At 42.2% G+C, this 23,179-nt stretch overlaps 1 protein-coding gene across 1 annotated transcript in view; it reads left to right on the top strand.

Moving 5' to 3' along the window:
* Positions 1-10,808, top strand: part of TMTC4 (transmembrane O-mannosyltransferase targeting cadherins 4) — an 84,721-nt gene extending 73,913 nt beyond the window's left edge. The window contains 4 exon segments of the mRNA XM_070751228.1: positions 1,708-1,820; positions 3,348-3,417; positions 3,951-4,104; positions 8,680-10,808. Of these exon segments, the coding sequence (XP_070607329.1) occupies positions 1,708-1,820; positions 3,348-3,417; positions 3,951-4,096 (329 nt within the window). The 3' untranslated portion in view covers positions 4,097-4,104; positions 8,680-10,808.
* Positions 10,809-23,179: the final 12,371 nt, after the last annotated feature.

Here is a 23,179-nt window from a genome sequence, read left to right as displayed (position 1 = left end):
ACAATTCAAAGTGTTGGTTATGACCTTTAAAGCCCTTCATGGCATCGGACCAGAATATCTCCGAGACCGCCTTCTGCCGCACGAATCCCAGCGACCAATTAGGTCCCACAGAGTGGGCCTTCTCCAGGTCCCGTCAACTAAACAATGTCGGTTGGCGGGTCCCAGGGGAAGAGCCTTCTCTGTGGCGGCCCCGACTCTCTGGAACCAGCTCCCCCCAGAGATTAGAACTGCCCCTACCCTCCTCGCCTTTCGCAAACTCCTTAAAACCCACCTTTGTCGTCAGGCATGGGGGAACTGAGATATCTCCCTCGGGCCTATACAATTTATGTATGGCATGCTTGTGTGTATGTCTGTTTAATAATGGGTTTTTTTAATATTTTAAATTGTAAATTACAGTATTAGATTTGTTATAAACTGTTTTTATTGTTGTGAGCCGCCCCGAGTCTACGGAAAGGGGCGGCATACAAATCTAATAAATAAATAAATAAATAAAATAACTCAGGACTTGGGGAGAAATCTCAGAATTAAACAAGAAATAAATGTATTATTACATTCTAGAGTTTGGAATCATAACAGGTGCAGAGGTTCCAGGCAACCATCTTTAGAAAAGACCCACAATATATTGTGTCAGTTTAATTTATGATGGATTGGATTTTTCAGTATCAAATTAATTGATTAAGAGTCCTAATTTGATTAGCTTCAAGCAAAATCCAATAAAAAAGGAGACAGAATCATCCTAGTAGCTGTCAGTTTACTAACCAGCTAGAAAATATAGTGGTACCTCTACTTAAGAACGCCTCTACTTAAGAACCTTTCTAGATAAGAACTGGGTGTTCAAGATTTTTTGGCCTCTTCTTAAGAACCATTTTCTACTTAAGAACCTGAGCCCGAAAAAAATTCCCAAGAAATTTGAGAGCGGCACAAAGGCCCGTCCAGTTTCCTGCCATTCCCCCTTTAATCCCGGCCACCTCAGGCTTTTCTGGGCTGCCAGAGGAGCCTTTTGGTGGTGCTTAAGGAAGCTTTGGCAGCCCAGAGCGAACGGAGGGAGGCGTGTGCTCCTCCTCGCCGCCTCAGAATCCCTCTTTTTTTTTTTAAGCCTTAAAGTTTTCCCCTAACCTCACCTTCTTCCTTCAGCAGCAACTGTCCTCCTCTTCTTCCTCCTTCTCCCACCCAAATTCCGAGCTTTTATTCCTTTCGTAATGGGTTTGCACACATTATTTGCTTTTACATTGATTCCTATGGGAAAAATTGCTTCTACTTAAGAACTTTTCTACTTAAGAACCTGGTCATGGAACGAATTAAGTTCTTAAGTAGAGGTACTACTGTATTTCATTCTGCTGGTGGTTGCCTCTAGTCTTTTACTCCAGCAGCCTTCAGGATGCTTACAAAACCTTTTAATTCATGTTGGTGCCCTTCAGTTTATTTCTGTGTTTGATGCAAAGATTTCTTAATCTGTTCATATTCACATTCTAATCATGAACTTATTTTAAATGTGTTTAAGTGCATACTAGCCAAATACTTATTTTATATTTTACATCTAGAAAAAAGTGCTATATAAATTTTAATGACTTGCAATTCATTTTTTATTACGGTATTTGGTTCGTTCTTAATTGTTGTCTTTAAGGAAAATAGCGACACATCTTCTTTTGATTAAAAATAGTTATTTACCCTCATTCTCTCTCATTCTCTCCTTTAATTTGTTCCTAGGGAACCTGGCACAAGCAGAAACTGTTGGAAGGGAAGCTTTGGAGTTAATACCAAATGATCATTCTCTTATGTTTTCGCTAGCAAATGTACTGGGGAAATCACAGAAATATAAGGTAAAGGTAACCATAATTTGTAGATAGATAACTTTTAGAAATATTATTGCTCAGTGATTTGGGAATTAAATACATCCTCAGAAATGAGATAAGATTTAAAAATTGGCAGGGATTTAACTTGGAAGCCAGCACAGCAAAATATGTATTTGAATCCAGAGTTGGGTTTTTTTCGAAATCACAGGGGAAAGAAATCTTAAGAGAAAATATGACTCCTATCCAAATGGCCTTGCCTGTTTTGGGATGATACTTCCTAAACTGCTTTTACCAGGTCAATTTCATTTTTTTTCAACTTAACTAAACTTGGAGCACTATTTTTTTTAACTAGGGGAGAGATGGAAATAGTGTATACAAGCATGAGTCTCTTCTAGAAAAATCCAAAATCCAGATACAAATGTCTCTGTTATTACAATTAATTATATGCAAAAATATAATGATTAATTGTAATTATTATAATCAATTATAATTGTAATCAAACCATAAATATTTAAAAAAACTATTTTATTCTTCAACAAATTTTTGAACTTGATGTTATTTTTTAGATAGCCTTTTGTAGTAAAAGTAGCATCAATTTCAAAAATTGTTTGAAATACAAAATAGTTTTTATTGAAAGCAATGCACATTGCATGCAGTTACAGTTCTCTTCATCTTACTTATTAAATAATCCCTTTCTTTTAACAAAAGGAAATTTACTTAAATATAGTCTTTAAAGTCTTAAGGTTGTCATCTATGAAGTATATGTAAGCTTTACAGAAATCATTTTGAAAAATGAATCATGACAATGCCCACTGTTTTCAATTGTTCAGGCTAAGGTAGTTATTTTCAGCCACAGAGGAAAATGGAATATTGGGAAGAGTTATGAACAGATATGAAACAAAAGTTTGTTGGAGAAATATTGAAAATTATTTTGCCAAGCTAAAAAAACCTTTAGGTTACACTTGTTGACTCTGTATGTGTGTTGGGGTGGGTGGGAGAGATTTTCCTGTAAAAATATTTTGTTACAGTTTACAAGTGAAATGTGTGAATGTACCTCAAATACAAATACTATAATGTCATTAGAAGTAACTAAATGCAAAAATCCACATGAAAAGCAGTATTTGATACTTGTTTTCTGTACCTCGAGAAGGTCTGGACTTTTGTGGCTTAGATCTGATAACCTTAGAGTCATATCATCAATTTTCTTAAAATTAAATTTGCTTGAAGGTAGTGTTGATTTTAAGTAGTGATTTGTATGAGCCTTTCATTTCTAATGCAGCCCACAAGTGTGTTTTGTGTTCTTAGCAACACTAAAGTAATTACTGTCTAATTGACAGCAACTACCAACCAACAGCTGGATCGGCCTGTGAATTATATTGTCCGTATCTCCATTAAAGAGAAGTGTGAATGTAGGTGGGGGGAAAAAAATAGGGTGACATAATCACATTAATAGACCATAGAGCATGAGGTAATTGGGAGTGTTTGGTTGCACTTGACATTGTAGGCACTACAAAAATAGCTTGTCCTGTTGATCTCTTTTTCTGAATTATTCAGGAATCTGAAGCTTTGTTCCACAAGGCAATTAAAGCCAATCCAACGGCTGCCAGTTACCATGGCAATTTGGGTAAGACATTTTATAGCTCCCCTGGTGCAAACTTTTTTTAAAAAAATCAGACACTGGTTGAATTTTTTTCTTTTCTTTTCGCATTCAGTGTCTTGCAGGCATTCTCCTGCTAGCTAGATTTCTCATCCGCCTGCTTGCTAAACAAATTGCCAATAAGATACTGTAGTTATTAGAGCGGGTTTCCAAGAGTGTCGAGCCGATCGCATTGTATAACAGAACCTCCAGGCAGGCTGCCGGCTGCAACCCAGAGGTGGTGCATGTCAGTGGTGGCAAATTGGTCCGTCCTGGGCTTGCAAATCACAATGAGCTCTCCTGATAAAAAATAGCCATTTATGGCTGTAGCACAATCCACTCTTGTCATTTCTTGGCCCGCGTGGCTCCAAAGATGTCTGCTCCAGCTGGCTACAGAGCAAGCCTGCCACTGTGCCGACAGCCAACCAAATGTTTTAATGTTTTCTAAGTAATTGGCAAGACTGTCTGTTTGTCAGCAATGCCGCTAACCAAAAAAAAAATAATCCTCTTTGTTGTTTCAGCTGTGCTGTACCATCGCTGGGGAAATTTCAACTTAGCCAAGAAGCACTATGAAGTCTCTCTGAAGCTTGACCCCTCGGCAGCTGGGACCAGGGAAAACTACAGTCTTTTAAGAAAGAAACTGGACCAATTACAAAAAAAAGGGTGACGCTTGAGGTTTGTTCTCAGGCTTTGAATGCAGATTTCATGGAAGGTGGTTACAGATCACCAGGGAGAGGCATTGTCACCCAGAACACAACAACATGGGCCGTTCAGAAGTTTCTTGAAATTTCTAGCGTTAGAATTTCCAAGGGAAGGAAAAGGCCCTAGTTTAGGATATTTCATTTAGAGAATTAAAAGGGCTCGCTTCTCCTTTTGGGGTTTGTTTGGTTTTTTTGAACCAGTGATGAAATCTGATGAATATTTATACTGATGTTCAATCATTTGCACTGGGAGAGTCCACGTTGAAATTAAGAGTTGAAGATAGCAAAGTGTACGAGTGGAAAACTGTCCCCCATTTCAGAAATGGAAGTGGATGGTAATGGTTTGCTTTCAATAGGAATTCCAGTGCAATCTGTTTGCTTCCAATAGGAATTCCAGTGCAATCCTGGTATAGATAGCTCTTTACTTACAATTGGGACTGTAATTTTAGTCGCAAAAGAGCTGTGGTTATTAAGCGAGACCTTCCATGATTGGATCCAAGTTTACTTCTCTTTTCCCATGGACATTAAGAAAATTGCAGAGTCGTTGGGCAAAGCTGGCTCCCCCAAGTGACTTGGCTTGTGGGAAGACAGTTGAGAAGTTGCAGATTATTAACACGTGATCGCATGATAATGCAACTGTCATCAATGCGCACCATTTGCCAGTAGCTCAAATTGCAATCACATGACTGCAGAGGTTGTATGATGGTGGTAACTTTGAGGGCGGGTTGTAAGTAAGGGGTGTTTTTTTTGAGTTATCATAACTTTGAACTGTCATGAAACAAACCATTGTAAGTCGAAGACTACCTGTATGCAATATGACCTTGTAATAAGGACAACACTTTGAGCAGGCAAACTTGATTTGTACATTGAGGAACAGATGATTGGCTTTGATAACCCAGAAGTTCAAGTTGCTTTCATCTGGCTAGGCTTTAATTGCTCTCCGTGCGTTGTAAATAAACCTGCTGAAAATGAGATTATAAGCAGGTCGAGATTTTTCCACTGCAAGAATTCTTTGAATTCATAGTAGGTATTATCATATAAGTTAAAGTCAGTGTTTGATTGGGATACAAAGAAAGGCTTATTTTGAACTTGTAAAATTTGGGGTGGGGGGATGCCTGGAAGTTTGCATAAATTATTTCAACACTTCAGCTGGGAATCGATCATTATAACTTCAGACTAAGAGGTTTTTTTCATTGGGTTTGATACGTTGGCGCCTGCTTTTGTGGATGAACAGCTTAAATCCATACAATTTCTTGATGTTTCTTTATTTCCTCTTGGTGAGTATAGAGATGCCAAAAACATACTGCAAGGTCACCTGTTAGCGTTATATCTAACTTTGTCTAGTAACTTAAGGATCAGGAAATAGTCTGTTCTTCCATGTCCATATTTATTCTTGGTGGAGTCTGTATTTTTTGGTGCTGAAGACAAAGAAAAGCATATGCAGTGAGCCAAGGTAGCAAAAAAAATTTGATGCGCATATACTGTATTCTAGAATCTTAGTGCCCAGTTTCAGCATCTTCTAAAAGGAGGACCAGTATGGAAAAATGAGTTTAAAAGGATTCTTTAGCCTCATGACTTCTGTATTAGATATTCCACACACTTTATTTTAAAAAAATCAAACAAATAGATTCTGTTCAACATTGCACAGTTTTAGCCATCATGGACCTTTTTTTAGATATTAATATTCCATCAGACAAGGTAGTTGTAGAGAAGGGTTCCTCAATTCCTGGTATGTGGACTGGCACCAGGCTATGGCTCACCAGGAACCGGGCTAGGCAAGCAAGCATCCGTGCATGCGCAGAATCCAAGCAACATGTGAAAATATGCTCATCCCCTCTCCCATCTGCAAAATACTCCACAGACCTGATCCTTGGCTCCCTAAAGATTTGGAGGCCATTGTTATACAAAATATTTTAAATACAGTGATACCTCGTCTTACAAACGCCTCGTCATACAAACTTTTTGAGATACAAACCCAGGGTTTAAGATTTTTTTGCCTCTTCTTACAAACTATTTTCACCTTACAACCCACCGCTGCCACTGGGATACCCCGCCTCCGGACTTCCGTTTCCAGCGAAGCACCCTTTTTTGCACTGCTGGGATTCCCCTGAGGCTCCCCTCCATGGGAAATTCCACCTCTGGGCTTCCGTGTTTTTGTGATGCTGCATGGGAATCCCAGCAGGGGAACCCCAGCAGCGCAAAAACGGGTGCTTCACTGGCAACGAAAGTCCGGAGGTGGGGTTTCCCAGCGAGGGGAGCGTCAGTGAAATCGCAGCATCGCAAAAACACGGAGGTCCGGAAATGGGGTTTCGAGGACTTCGGTGTTTTGCGATGCTGCGATTTCACTGACGCTCCCTTCGCTGGGAAACGCCACCCCCGGACTTCCGTTGCCAGTGATGCACCCGATTCCCCTGCAGCATCGCAAAAACACAGATGTCCGAGGTGAGGTTTCCTATGAATCCCAGCAACGCAAAAACAGGCGCTTCGGCTGGCAAAAGGGGTGAATTGCACGCATTAATCGCTTTTCCGTTGATTCCTATGGGAAACACTGTTTTGTCTTACAAACTTTTCACCTTAAGAACCTCATCCTGGAACCAATTAAGTTTGTAAGACAAGGTATCACTGTATCTAGAAACTCCACATGCCATATTCATTTCATTATAGAAGTAATAGGAATTGGGGGCTAAGATTCTGGAACAAAGTAAATGTGTTCCATATTTATTTTACATTTTCCATGCTGCCTTTCTTCCTGCTGATATGTATATCTCCAGACAGTGGTTACATCGGATTCATGCTCATTCAATAATAAGAGCAATTCTCTGGGAATAGAAACCTCTGTATTTGGCAATGCATGTAGCTTGATGCAATTTTGAGGGTACTGTAATATTGTAATTTTGCTTGTTCAGCTTTAAATGTGTTTGAGTCTCTCATTTATCCAACATTAGAGGAACAGATTCAAGATAGAGATATACCATATTTTTGGAGTATAAGATGCACCGGAGTATAAGATGCACCTAGATTTTAGAGGTGGAAAACAAGGGAAAAAGTGTTCTGAACCAAATGGTGGCACTTTTGAAGTTCCTTGCACCCCTAAACCAAGTATGTTCAAACTTGACAACTTTAAGACTAGTGGACTTCAACTCTCAGAATTTCTCCTTCAGTCATGCTTGATGGGTTAATTAGAAGGGAAAAACACAGTTGTTTTTGCAAAAAAACACAGGCTGTTTTTCACACAGGTTTTTTTGCAAAAATTGATATGGGCAAAGGGTCTGGGAAGCCTGCAGGGAGCTCCTGGGAAATGGAAAAAATGCTGCAGTTTTTGCAAAAAATAGACCGCTTTTCACCTGGTCCCCCCCTCCACACACACACACACACAAAAATGGGGCAGGCAAAGGCTTTGGGAAGGCTGCAGAGAACTCCCGATGCTGAGGGGTGGCAAAAATGTCTCTATTTTTGTGAAAAATGGGCCATTTTTCACCCGTTTTTTCACAAAAATGAGGGCATTTTTGCCTTCACCCAATCCCCAGGAGCTCTCTGCAGGCTTCCCAAACCTTTTGCCTACCCATTTTCTGCAAAAAAACCAGGGCCATTTTTTGCAAAAATGGGATGTAGGGACATGGCTTTAGGACAGCAAAATTTTGCAAGTCTGAAAGTACCATTCCCTCACCATCTCTTGTACAGCCCCCAAAATTAAGGTCTCTTCTGAACATCTTCTCTGCTCACTATTCAACTGCGAATGATGCTGTCTTTTATCTGATCATTCCTTAGCATTTCTTGGTCATTTCTTCCAAGGTGTTTCCGACATACCACTATACATTTAAAGGATCACTTGATTATGAACAAACTTGTGAGTTTTAATTTTTTTTATATTTTATTCTGTGTTTATATTAGCATTTTTTTTCTCTTTTAAAAAAAATTACCAATGTCAAATTACTGTCCCCAATCATTTAGAATTCTTGTAAATCCTTGTAGAAGTTCCTTGTAGAAGTTTACATACATAAAAATCTGAATTCATTATGTTTGAAATTATAATTCATTGCAGAAAGTAATTTCAACCAGTGCACTAGGATAAAATTGGTTCCATGTGTTGTGTGAGACAGACAGTTGGGTTAATCCAAACCATGATTCAGTTAACCAGTGTTATGTGTGATACAACTCAGATCAAGAATAAACCAGCAGGGAGTTAGATCAGTGGTTAATTCCCTTTATGATGCAGTTGTAAAATGCATGTGGTTACGAACATATTGGGTACTCAAAGGGACATTTGTAATGTGGGCTTCTTAGTTTGCATGTGTACATATGGGTTTTTAGATGAGATGTAAATTTATTTTCCTTATGAAAACGATAAGTATTAAAATTAATAATTTATTTTGGAGCTATTTGAATAGCATTTTAAAACACTATAAAAGTACACTACACCTGAAAAGATGGATTAAGGTTAAAGGTTAGGCTTTCCCCTTAACTCTAGGTTTCCTAAACTTAGTATATCAAGAAAGGCAATTGGATGACTTGCCCAGGTTATTCACTAATTGTTTATGATTTATCACAGGTGTTGAGCACATAGTTCCACAGTGGCTGTGTTAATTTCCAGTTGTGGTAAAAATTCCAGCAATTACACATGACAAATCCATATCTTTCCAACTAGGTGTACAGAAACATCGGCAGAAAGGATTTTTTTTAAAATCAAGATTGTCTCTGCCTGATTGAAACCCTGTCTTTTTTTATTGGGGGTTACATGTGTGACACTTATAAAAAGCATTGGACTTCCAATTGCAGTGACTTCTTCTTGACCTATGGATACCCCCGTCCCCCAGAGCAGTGATGGTGAACCTTTTTTTTCTCGGATGCCAAAAGTGCATGTGCATGTGTTATCATGCATGCACAAGTGGCCCCACCCATAATTCAATGCCTAGGGATGGCGAAAATGGCCTCCCCTGCCCCTACCAAGGCCCTCTGGAGGCCTGAAACAGCCCATAACCCAAACTCTGGTGGGCCCAGTAGGCTCCAGAGGCAAAAATGTCCTCCCCCATCCCCCTGGAGACTCTCTGGAAGCCAAAAATGCCCTCCTAGAGCCTATGGGTGAGCTGAAAATCAGCTGGCTGGCACACACGCACATTGGAGCTGAGCTAGGATAACCGCTCATGTGCCAGCAAATATGACTCCGTGTGCCACCCGCACCATAGGTTCGCCATCACTGCCCTAGAGACAGTCCTGTTTTTCTATACAGTTTATCTTCTTAGAGGTGGTTACTTCTGGCTGCAAAATATTTATTTTGATATAGTTGTTAGTGAGGGCTTATTAACCTTTCCTGGGACAGGTGTGAAACTGCCAGGCTATTTGTTTATGTCGTTGGCCATGGAAGCATTGAACATTTTGTAACTGATCTGTTGTCAAATTTGTGAGAGATTTACACCTTGCTTTTTAATTATTGCCTGCCAATATCAGTGGGATTTAGAGTAGAAGTACATATTATGCACTAGTTGTTTAAAAAACCAATCTTAGGAGGTGATGATTGATGGAAGGAAGGCAATAAGGAGGATAGGAACATTTAATCAATTATCTTCCTACATTTTTTCTTTTGCACAAAAACTGTCCATATGTCAAGCCGCTTTGATTGGCAAATTAACAAAGCAACCTGATAATTTAGAATGCAGTTAATAAGCCTCTTTCAAACCTTCCTTCAGACTTCTATATTCTGCATAGTAAGGACCTCAAATTAATGCCTTATTCGTTTTGCTCTCCTGAAAAAGGCACAGGATCAGGCTAAAAATAGTGTCTTTTTCCAAATGGAAATAATAGCTATATAAGTTATAAATTCCTTTACTGTTTATAATGCCTTTGAGGATTGGGGCTCAAAGTTTAGAGCTGCTTGTAAGTTTTTGAACTTTAATCTGGTAATAAATTGGGATCCTATGTACAGGCAGTCCTCAACTTACAACCACAAATGAGCCCAAAATTTCTATTGCTAAGTGAGATATTGGTTAAGTTGAGTTTTCCCCCCATTCTACGACCTTTCTTGCCACAGTTGTTAAGTGAATCTCTGCTTTCAATGCAAGTTGTTAAGTGAATCACTGCAAGTTGTTAAGTTAGTAACATGGTTACTAACAAGGTAGTAACAAAGTAACAAGGTCACAAAAGATCATCATGGGACATTTGCAACTGTCATAAATATGAGTCAATTGCCAAGCATCTGAATTTGAATTGTTCTAAGTCGAGAGGAGCGACGAGTACTATAAACGAGTACTGAGCAAGCCATCTGACCTACTCCGTGATCCTTTATTTCAGTCGGAAGACGTAGCGTGTCATGAGGCAACCGACACTAGAAAGTTCTGCCTTAAGTGTTGAGTACTGGGAGAAAAACAAGTACCCGGACAAGATTTTCACTTCAAATGCATACCAAATTTTACAAATTTTAAAGCAGCCTAGTACCAAGACATGACTGTATTAAATTGGATTGTAAGAATTGTAGCTGTTTGCTGTAAATATTAACAATTTTGTAAGTATGGATTTTGCACAGAATTCATGTGATTTCTGTTTGTTTTAGAACACATAGAATTATCTACAGTTAGTTTGGTGATATGTTCAATGTTTATTTGTCTATGATACGTTAGACGTTTATTCAGGGAGAGCTTGTTAAACTGTAATAAAAATTTAGTAATAAAAATGCATGAAGCCTCTGCAAGTAGTGTCTTTTTTGGATGGATGGATGGATTGATGGATGTCTTAATGGACAATGTTAATTCAGTTAATTTCAGTGTTGATAATTACAATATTGATGCCACGTGGGAATTTGCAGGTTTGCATTCGAGCAAGTCTTAAATTTCAAATCAGTATCTCCTTAATGACTTAATGAAGTCAATCTGTATAGTCTGGAGGACAGAAGGAAAAGGAGGGACATGATCGAAACATTTAAATATATTAAAGGGTTAAATAAGGTCCAGGAGGGAAGTGTTTTTAATAGGAAAGTGGACACAAGAACAAGGGGACACAATCTGAAGTTAGTTGGGGGAAAGATCAAAAGCAACATGAGAAAATATTATTTTACTGAAAGAGTAGTAGATCCTTGGAACAAACTTCCAGCAGACGTGGTAGATAAATCCACAGTAACTGAATTTAAACATGCCTGGGATAAACATATATCCATCCTAAGATAAAATACAGAAAATAGTATAAGGGCAGACTGGGTGGATCATGAGGTCTTTTTCTGCCATCAGTCTTCTATGTTTCTATGCTTCCCACAGTGTGAAATTGTCTTCTGCCCAAATGTGTAGATAATTAATTATACAAGGGTAGTTTTTGACTTATTATCACTCACTTAGCAACCATTCAAAGTTATGAATGGTCCTCCTCAAAAGTCCCCCAAAAGGGGCTTACATCACATGTTTTGAAGCTCTGACAGTTTTGCTTGAAGGTCACAGTGAATTGCTGAGTGATTGCCAGAAGAAAAGGTCATAAAATGGAATTGGTCACACACTTTACAACTATGGCAACTTGCAACTATAATGGACAGGCTCCACCACTGTTGTAAGTCAAGGACTATTTGCATCCTGTAGTTTCACCCAGGAACTCTAAGCAATTACTTTGTATTCTCTTATAGCGTACAAGTACTTCCGAATGTACAAGTTTATAAATACAACAGATTTCCATGTTTTGGGCTTTGTGGACCTGCAGGGGAGACATGCGGCTCCATTTGCTGAGCGGAGTGTATGCACACCTGCCACCCACAGAAATGGAGCTTTCACACTCCCCCGCTACTCCACAAGTGAGGATACACGCGCATGCATGTGTGTGTACTCGGTGGCTGTTTCCACGCCCTAGCTGAAAACCCCTCACGGCCCACTAGTTGGGAATTCCTGCTTTACTTTATTTGTTTGTTTGTTTATTTGTTTGTTTGTTTATTTATTTATTTATTTATTTATTTATTTGATTTTTATGCCACCCTTCTCCTTAGACTCAGGGCGGCTTACAACATGTTAGCAATAGCACTTTTTTAACAGAGCTAGGCTATTGCCCCCACAATCCGGGTCCCCATCAGTATCAGCTAGAGAAGTGATTTTCAACCTTTTTTGAGCTGCGGCACATTTTTTACATATACAAAATAATGGGGCACCTTGAGCAGGAGGGAGTGAAGGGGGGCTAAAAAAAGTTTGGATCTCTCTCTCTCTTCCTCCCTTTCGCTCTATTTCTCTCCCTCTTTCTCTCCCTTCCTCTCTCTCTATCCCTCTTTCTCTCTTCCTTCCTTCCTCTCTTTTTTGCTCTCTTTCTTTCTCTCCCTCCTTCCCTGCCTCTTTTTCTCTCTCTCTCTCTCTTGCTTTCTCTTTCTATCTCTCCCTCCTTCCCTGCCTCTCTTTCTCTCTCTCTCTCTTGCTTTCTCTTTCTATCTCTCCCTCCTTCCCTGCCTTTCTTTCTCTCTCTCTCTCTCTTTCTCTCTCCTGCTGAGCTTCGCGGCACACTGGTTGAAAAACACCGAGCTAGAGCAGTGATGGCTAACCTTTTCTGGAGAAAGTGCACAAAGCATGCATGCACAGGGTCCCTGCACACACACCCTGTACGTGCACCAGAGACCCAATGACCAGCTGGCCGGTGGGTGGTGCACATGCATGCATGGTGGAGCTTAACTAGGGCGATGGCTCGCATGCCCATTGAGAGGGCACTGCGTGCCACTTGTGTCATGGTGCCATAGGTTCGCCATTACAGACCTAGAGAGCTTCCATAGCTGAACTAAATGTTTCCAGTGCTAGTTCATACCAATAGACCAGTTCCTGGGTCAAGAAAATCTAGACAAGCTGCAAAGTTCAACACTTCTATGAATATGAATGCCAGTCAGTCTCCAAACGCAATTCAAGGTGTTGGTTTATTATTTATTATTTTATTTATTTATTACTTAGATTTGTATGCCGCCCCTCTCCGAAGACTCGGGGCGGCTCACAACATGTAAAAAACAAATCATAAGCAATCAGACAATTTAAAATATTTAAATATTTAAAAAACCCCATATGCTAACAGTCACACACACAGACATACCATGCATAAATTAAACGTGCCCAGGGGAGATGTTTCAGTTCCCCCATGCCTGACGGCAAAGGTGGGTTTTAAGGAGTTTACGGAAGGCAGGAAGAGTAGGGGCAGTTCTAATCTCCGGGGGGAGTTGGTTCCAGAGAGTCGGTGCCGCCACAGAGAAGGCTCTTCCCCTGGGGCCCGCCAACCGACATTGTTTAGTTGACGGGACCCGGAGAAGGCCCACTCTGTGGGACCTAATCGGTCGCTGGGATTCGTGCGGCAGGAGACGGTCTCGGAGATATTCTGGTCCGATGCCATGAAGGGCTTTAAAGGTCATAACCAACACTTTGAATTGTGACCGGAAATTGATCGGCAACCAATGCAGACTGCGGAGTGATGGTGAAACATGGGCATACCTGGGTAGGCCCATGACTGCTCTCGCAGCTGCATTTTGCACGATCTGAAGTTTCCGAACACTTTTCAAAGGTAGCCCCATGTAGAGAGCATTACAGTAGTCGAACCTCGAGGTGATGAGGGCATGAGTGACTGTGAGCAATGAGTCCCGGTCCAGATAGGGCCGCAACTGGTGCACCAGGCGAACCTGGGCAAACGCCCCCCTCGCCACAGCTGAGAGATGTTGTTCTAATGTGAGCTGTGGATCGAGGAGGACGCCCAAGTTGCGGACCCTCTCTGAGGGGGTCAATAATTCCCCCCCCAGGGTGATGGACGGACAGATGGGATTGTCCTTGGGAGGCAGAACCCACAGCCACTCCGTCTTATCCGGGTTGAGCTTGAGTCTGTTGACACCCATCCAGGCCCCAACAGCCTCCAGGCACCGGCACATCACTTCCACCGCTTCGTTGACTGGGCATGGGGTGGAGATGTAAAGCTGGGTATCATCCGCATATTGATGATACCTCACCCCATGTCCTTGGATGATCTCGCCCAGCGGTTTCATGTAGATGTTGAATAGCAGGGGGGAGAGGACCGACCCCTGAGGCACCCCACAAGGGAGAAACCTAGGAGTCGACCTCTGGCCCCCCACTAACACCGACTGCGACCGGCCAGAGAGGTAGGAGGAGAACCACTGAAGGACAGTGCCTCCCACTCCCAACCCCTCCAGCCGGTGCAGAAGGATACCATGGTCGATGGTATCGAAAGCCGCTGAGAGGTCAAGGAGCACCAGGACAGAGGATAAACCCCTGTCCCGGGCCCGCCAGAGATCATCCATCAACGCGACCAAAGCGGTTTCCGTGCTGTAACCGGCCCTGAAACCCGACTGCCGGGGACCTAGATAATCGGCTTCTTCCAAGGACCGCTGGAGCTGGAGTGCCACCACCTTCTCGACAACCTTCCCCATAAAGGGAAGGTTGGAGACTGGACGATAGTTGTTAAGTACGGCTGGGTCCAGGGAGGGCTTCTTGAGGAGGGGGCGCACAAGCGCTTCTTTATAGAGTGATGGAAAAACTCCCCTCCCCAAGGAAGCGTTGGTAATCTCCTGGGCCCAGCTCCGTGTCACCTCCCTGCTGGCCGAAACCAACCAGGAGGGACACGGATCCAGTAAACAGGTGGCGGAACTCACAGCTCCGATGGCCTTGTCCACTTCATCAGGTGTCACCAGATCAAACTCTTCCCAGACAGGTGGACAAGTACGTGCCCCAGTCACCTCGACTGACTCATTGTCAGTCGACTCTGTTATACAATTGGAGTCGAGATCGGCCCGGATCCGAGCGACTTTATCAGCGAAAAACGTGTTAAAATCCTCGGCACTACTCTGCAAGGGCTCCCCAACTCCCCCCTGGTTGAGAAGGGAGCGGGTCACCCTAAACAGAGCGGCCGGGCGGGATTCCGCTGATGCAATCAAGGCGGCATGGTACGCGCATCTTGCCGCCTTGAGCGCCACTTTGTAAGTCTTAATAAAAGCTCTTACAAGTGTTCGATCGGATTCAGACCTACTCTTCCTCCATCGCTTCTCTAGACGTCTCTTTTGGCGTTTCAACTCCCGGAGCTCCTCGTTGAACCATGGGGCTCTACGGGGTCTAACGCCTCGGAGAGGTCGCAAAGGCGCAATCCGGTCAAGAGCCCCCGCTGCAGCCGTGTTCCAGGCCTCCGCGAGAGACTCCGCCGAACTGTGGACGAGTGCCTCTGGAATAACCCCAAGCGTCGTCTGAAAGCCCTCTGGGTCCATCAGGCGCCTGGGGCGGAACATCTTCATTGGTTCCGCCTCCCTGCGGGGGAGGATTGGAGCCAGGAAGTCAAGCCGTAGTAGAAAATGGTCTGACCTTTAAAGCCCTAAATGGCTCAGGGCCCGACTGTCTACGGGACTACCTCCTCCCTCATACCTCTTTGCAGCCAGTAAAGACAGAATTGGCCTTCTCCAGGTCCCATCCGCCAAACAACGTTGGTGGGCGGGACCTCGGGAAGAGCCTTCTCTGTGGGGGCTCCGACCCTGTGGAATCAACGGCCCCCAGAGATTCGCATTATCTCCTCCTTACCAGTCTTCTGGAAAGCCGTCAAAACCTGGCTTTTCCGGCAGGCCTGGAATTAAGACTGATTGTTAGTATGCATGGGTTTATTTTATGATATATGCGATTTTATTGATTTTTTTTACTGTTTTTTACTTGTATTTATAACTGTTGTTAGCTGCTCAGAGTCTGGTTTGGAATGAGCGGCATATAAATGCAATAAATAAATTAAAAAATATCATTTCTGCGAACAAATGGCTTCTGTAAGAAATGGACTACCTTATTTAGAGAAGCCATGGCTTTCCAACTCAGTGGTGTCACTATGGATTGCAACTGCATTCTGAGTTTTAGGCAGGATTTTTTGCTATCTTTCAGATGAATTTACCTGAAATTCAAATACAGTGGTACCTCTTACCTACGAACGCCTCTACTTACGAACTTTTCTAGACAAGAATCGGGTGTTCAATTTTTTTTTGTCTCTTCTCAAGAACCATTTTCCACATACAAATCCAAGCCTCCAAAACTGTAACCGGAAACGGGAGGGTGTGGGTGCCTCTGTGGGTGCCTCTCTAGGAATCTCTTGGGAGGAAACAGGGCCAGAAAAGGCAGAGAGAAGCCTCCATGGGGCCTCTTTAGGAATCTCCTGGGAGGAAACAGAGCCTCCACACACACACACCCTGTGGTTTCCCCAATTGCACACATTATTTGCTTTTACATTGATTCCTATGGGAAAAATTGCTGCTTCTTACAACTTTTCTCCTTAAGAACCTGGTCACGGAACGAATTAACTTCATAAGTAGAGGTACCACTGTACTTAACTAAGTGTGTTCAAAGCCTCTACACTATGCATCTTTCCCTTTAAGGTGAAAGTAATGATTGCTGTCATGTGGATGTATTAAGTCAGTAAGAGGCAGAGACATACCATGACCACCATAGGGACAAACTTGTTCATAAAATAAGCTTGGGTAGTATTTATCAAAAGCTAAACTAGCCTCCCAATAAGCTTTCTATCATCTCAGTGAGACCATTTTTATACAATAAATTTGATAGCAGAATCTCTTCTTTTTAAGCTGGTTTGCCAGTTTATTTATTTATTTATTTATTTATTTATTTATTGGATTTGTATGCCGCCCTCTCCAGAGACGGGGCGGCTAACAGCAACAATAAAGCAGTGTACAATAGTAGCCTGATGTTAGAAACAATTAAAAACCCATTAATATTAAAAAAAACCCAAACATACATACATACATACCATGCACAGAATTGTAAAGGCCTAGGGGGAAGAGGGTCTCAATTCCCCCATGCCTGACGGCAGAGGTTACTATTTCCATATCCACTGTTAGCACTGCAAGTCACTTTATGAAAAAGTTCCTCTTCCATCTTTGTCACTCTCAGACAATGACTGTCCCCACTGTCCCTGGCAATGAGGCTGCCCTGTTAACGTCTCATTCATCAATGAGCTACGAGGGTCGCCCAGAAAGTAATGCACCAGATTCCCCCCCCCCCCTCCCTCAACCTACAAGTAATGGTACGAACGCGAAACTAGATACCCATTACAGTAATCCCTCTCTACTTCATGGTTCAGCTTTCACGGATTCGCTATTTTACAGGTTTTCAAAGATTTTTAAATCCATTAAAAATTTTAAATCCATTGAAAATTCATAAAATTCTTCTACAGTACTACTGTACTCTATTAAAGAAACTGGTAGGATATCACATGTAGTTCCAGCTGAGAAACATTATAGAATGTTTAATGCAAAGGGTGGGTTTTTAAAGTCCAAATACTCATTAAATACATAAAAAATATCTTTCCTCTACTTCACGGAAATTCATTTTTCACAGGTAGTCTTAGAACAGTGTTTCCCAACCTTGGCAACTTGAAGATATCTGGACTTCGACTCCCAGAATTCCCCAGGCAGCATTCGCTGGCTGGGGTATTCTGGGAGTTGAAGTCCAAATATCTTCAAGTTGCCAAGGTTGGGAAACACTGTCTTAGAACACATCGAACCCACGAAAAACAAGGCATCACTGTATTTGAATTGTATTGAATTGTATTTGAATTGTCAGGAATGCGTATTTAAATTTTACGTTCTTCAGACAGATAGCATAGCTGCAGCAGTGTTTTCAAAATGGCATCTGTAAGTGATGTACGTTATAAGCAGTGTGTCGTCATTGAATTTCTCACTGCAGAGAAAGAAACTATTGGGAACATTCACGAACGTTTGCGTACTTATGGAGAATCTGCAGTCGACAGAAGTACGGTTAGTCGCTGGGCACAGAGGGTGAGGCCATTAGAAGACGGTTTGGCAGAGCTCCAAGGCTTCGTGACCAGAACAAGGAGTGGTACCGACGGCATACACACCCTTGTGTCTCGCTGGAGGAAGGCCATAGAACGGGAAGGAGATTACATGGAAAAATAGGAAGTGTAGAAGAAACATCATTCTTTCTTGTGAGTAAGTTTCATTGTGTTCAATAAATAATTGTTGAAGAAAAAAAATATGGTGCATTATGTTCTGGGCGACCCTCGTAATATTAAAATCTCAAACAATATCCATTTGCAGCAGCAATTTGATTTGATTGCCTGGATCTGAAGGGGCAGAATTACTTCCCAATAAATGGCTAGCAAATAAGATTTGGACTGAATTTACAAATAGTGACCTACAGAGAGGCAACACACTTTTCATCACAAATGACATGGATTCGTGCAACTGAACCTTATTGCTTTAACCCATCCTAAGGCATAAAGGGAAATCCACTGGTTGCCTTGGCAACAGCAATCTCCTCCCTTGCCCTTCTTTCTCTCTTGACATCCAATAAATCTATGAGCAGAAAACTTGTACAGTCCCATCAAGCTAGATAGCTAGAAAGCACATTCTTCCACTCCTCTAGCTGCAGCATGAAGTTGCCCTATTAAAAATTTTAACTTTAGCTATAACTTCTGTATCCTCTCTCTTTCTTCCTTCTCTTTTCTTTTATTTCTGTCATAATACAACATATATGATTGATATGTCATGTATTATATTTATATTTCTCTGTTTTATTTTTAACACATATACTTAATAAAGATTTTTTTTAAAAAAAAAAAGTTAAAAAAAATAATTTTAAATGATAAGTTCTTATATTCTTTTATTCCCAGCCCATCCTCAGGCAGAAAACCTTATACCCATGATGACGAACCTATGGCAGGCATGCCACCGGTGGCACACGGAACCATATCGAAAGGCACGCAAGATGTTGCCCTTTGTCACCTCCAGCGCGATGGCCAGCTGATTTTCAGCCTTGGGGGAGGTCATTTCGCCCTCCGGATGCTTCAGGGAATCTTCCCTAAAACCCCAGAGTGCAAAAATTCCACCCAACAGGCAAATCATAATTTCAGAAAATGGACTTCTGATTTACCCGTTGTGCTGTTTCTCCCACTCTGGGACAGTGTTCCCTGTAAGCTGCGCGCATACGCACGCACGCTCCCCAAAATACCCCTTGCGCACCCTTTTCCACGGGTGCGCACTCCCCATCCCCCTGCCATCCTGTGCGGGGGGGCGGGGAGGCGCCGGCAGTAGAAGGAAAGGGAGCCGCGGCCGCCCCTGCCTCCCCACGGTGCCTCCGGCCCCCTCACGCCCCTGGCCTCTTGGGCCTGCCCCCCGCCTGCCCGATCCGCCCCCTCTCCTCCTCCGCCGCCTCCTGCCTTGGGGAGCAACTTCTGCCGTGGTGGTGGCTGCAGCTTCTCCTCCTCCACTTCTGCGCTCCCAGCCAGGGGGATGCAAAAGGGTTTTCTCCGCGCGCTTTGGGAATCCCCGCCCCGCCCCTCTCGCAGCCCCTTTGTGGGAGCGCTTTTGTACTGGACTTTCAGTAAGGGGGCTGCAGTAGAGGCAGGGCAGGCATTCCCGAAGCGCTCGGAAAAAGCGTTCTCGCAGCCCCCTCGCTGAGAGAGAGGGGGGGGAGAGAAAGTAAGTGAGAAAGAGAGAGAAAGGGAGGGGGAGAGAGAGCTAGCAAGAGAGAGAAGAGAAAGAAAGCAATAGAGAGAGAGAGAGAAAATGAGAGAAAGAGAGAGAGAGAGAAAGGGGGGAGAGATAGAAAGAGAGGGACAGAGAAAGTGACAAAAAGAGAGAGAGAAAGAGGGGGGGAGAGAAAGTGAGAGAAATGACTCTTGATTTAAAGCATATGGTAAAAAGCACCCAAATAATAACAGAGAAAAAACCCAGCCGTGTGTGTGTGTGTGTGTGTGTGAACTCTTGAACCATTTCCAATAGCTCACCTGTTATTGGAAATGGTTCAGGAGTTCACACACATACACACACACACACACAAGGGGGGAGGAGACAGGGATGGAAAAAGAGGAGAAGATAATAATAATAGCAATAGATTTTGGTTTTGTTTTATTATTAATTTCTTTTAATAAAAAGGGATTCTTTTATTTATTTATTTGTTTGTTTGTTTGTTTGTTTGTTTGTTTATTTATACTTCTATGCCACCCAGTACCAAAAGGACTGCCGCTCAGACACTATACTTTTCCGCCCACACCGGAAAAAAATTAAAGGGAACATTGCTCTGGGGCTTCAGGAAACTTCCCTGAACTGTCAGGAGTGTAAAAAACAGCACAACGGGCAAACAGGAAATCTATTTTTTCAAACGTCTATTTTGGCTGTTTTTTCACCGTCCCAGACTTCAGTGAGGCCTGTGCGCATGCATGGGACAGGGAGATTGTGCGCATGCATAGGGGCAGTGCAGGGAGGGAGGGAAGGGGTGTGAGCACATGCACACATGCTAGCACATGCACACACCCCTTTGGCATGCAACCCAAAAAAGGTTCGCCATCACTGCCCTTTACCGTTTCAGATAAATGCTTATACAATCTCTTCTTTAAAAACTCCCAGTATTGGAGCACCCACAACTTCCTACATGTGCCACCCTTGGCAACAACATCCCAATCCTACAGGATTGGGGGGCATGTAAATCAATTAAATTAAATTGAATTAAATTCTGGAGGCAAGTCATTCCGCTCATTAATCATTCTGTCAGGATATTTCTCCTTAGTTCTAGATTGGTTCTCTCCTTAATTAGTTTCCATCCATTGCTTCTTATTCTGCCCTCAGGTGCTTGGGAGAATAGGTTAACCCCTGCGGTGGGCTACGAGCCGGAATGCTAAATTGCGCTCACCGCCGCGGCTCGTAAGTGCTTGCGGGGCCAGCGCAATTTTGCTGCTGCACCTGTGGAGGTAGCAAAATTGTGCATGGAGCTGCAGGTAAGCCCATGTTTCGTTGAGATATTTTTGCTTCCACGCATGCCAAAACACGGACGCACCCGTGGCTCCGTGCGCGATTTTGCTACCTCCACAGGTGCAGCAGCAAAATCACAGTGGCCCCGCAAGAACTTATGAGCCGCGGCGGCAAGCATAATTTAGCGTTCTGCTCGTAGCCCACCGCTGGTTGACCCCTCTTTTCTTTGTGGCAGCCTGTAGCCACAGCTGTATTTCAGTTTCCCAAAACACTTTTCTAAAAAGCTTCATCAACCATGTGATTGTGGATGCTGCCAGGGCTAGGATCTCCCCAGCGCCTATGGACCTCCTGATATAACACACACATACACCCCACTTCAGTTGTCTGGCGTTGCCCTCCGTGAGCAATTTTGCCTGGACTGCAAAGAGATCAAAACCTGGCTTGCACTGTGTGTCTGCATGCGCCTGTCCAGAATTCTGAATAGCATCAATCAAGCCCTATACAGCTTCTTTATATACAGACACTTCTTCTGAATAAGGCTGCATCTGCTTTTAAATGCTATGAATGTAAAGCTTTTTAATTTTTTTTTTTAATTTTGAACCAGTGCCAGGTCTGAAATTAACAAATAGAGCTAGCAAAAGCCTATTAGTTCTGTGACTGTGATGCAAATGTCTGAAAGAAACTTGGGTTCTGCCAGTGGTCTGCTCCATTGTCAAGTTCTTACAGATGCTTCCCTGAGGTCACATGTAAGTTTAAGAGAGGTGCAGAACAAAGTGGAAGCTATTTTCCCAGCATCTCACACAAGCTTGAAAGCTTCCTCCCAATTTACTTTCTGTATTTCTGCTGGCCCTGTCAGCCGAGCTACTTTGAGACGTGCACTTCTGTAGATACCAGAACTAGGCTATAATTTTCTGTATCTCTGCCATTTTGTTTTTGCACGGAGCTTTTCATCTGAGCTTTATTGTACAACCCCGGTTTGAGTTACAATTTTCATTGATGAGGAACTGTTATCTAACATCAGGGGAAGGCCTGCTTTAAATTTAGTATACATAAGTAAGGCTGGTTAACCAGTTTGGCTACAAAGAGAAGCAAGAGTGCCTAGTTCCTCACTTCTGGATATCCAGGTGAACCACTGGTCAGACCTATTCCAATTACCACAAGAGGTATTGAAGAATTAAATAAAGAGCAACACTTACCTGTGGCAATTCAACAAAATGCTCAGGAAGGCCAAATCTGGTTGCTACATGGATGCAGCATCTTAGATAATCACCTGGCTATAAAGAGGGGAGGGAGACACCCCAGATGGAATTGGTGGCAAAGCACTTATTCTTATTTCCACATGTCAGCAAGAAATTATTTATTATAGTATTTAGACATAATTCAAATCCCAGTAAGGACATGGCTAGCTGATGAGAGCAAAATAGCTTGAAATAGATCTAGTTTCCTTTCATTTTCATTATCAGCAAAAATGTTACACACACACACACACGCATTAGTCTACTCATTGTTCCTATCGCCCATCTCCTTCCTGTTATAACTGTAACTTGTTGCTTGTATCCTTTTGATTTATATTAATATTGTTTCCTAATTGCTTATTTGTACCCTATAACTAACATTAAGTGTTGTACCTCATGATTCTTGACGTGTATCTTTTCTTTTATGTACAGAGAGCATATGCACCAATGACAAATTCCTTGTGTGTCCTATTCTGTTCTATTCTACTCCCATTCCATTCCATTCCACTATTCTATTCTACTCCCATTCCATTCTATTCTACTCTTATTCCATTCCATTATTCTGTTCTATTCTATTCTACCCCATTCCATTCTATTATTCTATTAAATTCTACTCTACTCCTATTCCATTATTCTGTTCTATTCTATTCTACTCCCATTCTATTATTCTATTCTATTCTACTCTCATTCCATTATTCTATTCTACTCTATTCCTATGCCATTCCATTATTTTTCTATTCTATTCTACTTCTATTCCATTATTCTATTCTACTCCCATTCCATTCCATTATTCTATTCAACTCAATTCTACTCCTATTCCTTTACATTATTCTGTTCTATTCTATTCTACTCCCATCCATTCCATTATTCTATTCTATTCTACTCAACTCTACCCCTATTCCATTCCATTATTCTATTCTATTTTTCTATCTATTCCTATTCCTATTCTATTCCATTGTTCTATTCTATTTCTATTTTATTCCATATTTGTTTTGTTTGTCAACTCACCCAGAATCATATGTATGGGATAGTCATGTAAACACAAACATTTGTGTATATAAAGTCACACATATATTTAAAGGGATATGAATAAATATTTGCAACATTTTGGGGGGGGAGGGGGAGAAATGTCACAC

The sequence above is a fragment of the Erythrolamprus reginae genome, chromosome 4, assembly GCF_031021105.1.
Source record: "Erythrolamprus reginae isolate rEryReg1 chromosome 4, rEryReg1.hap1, whole genome shotgun sequence".
Taxonomy (NCBI): Eukaryota; Metazoa; Chordata; class Lepidosauria; order Squamata; family Dipsadidae; genus Erythrolamprus; species Erythrolamprus reginae.
The sequence above is the reverse complement of the archived record's forward strand: the minus strand, read 5'-3'. Positions and strand labels throughout refer to the sequence as shown.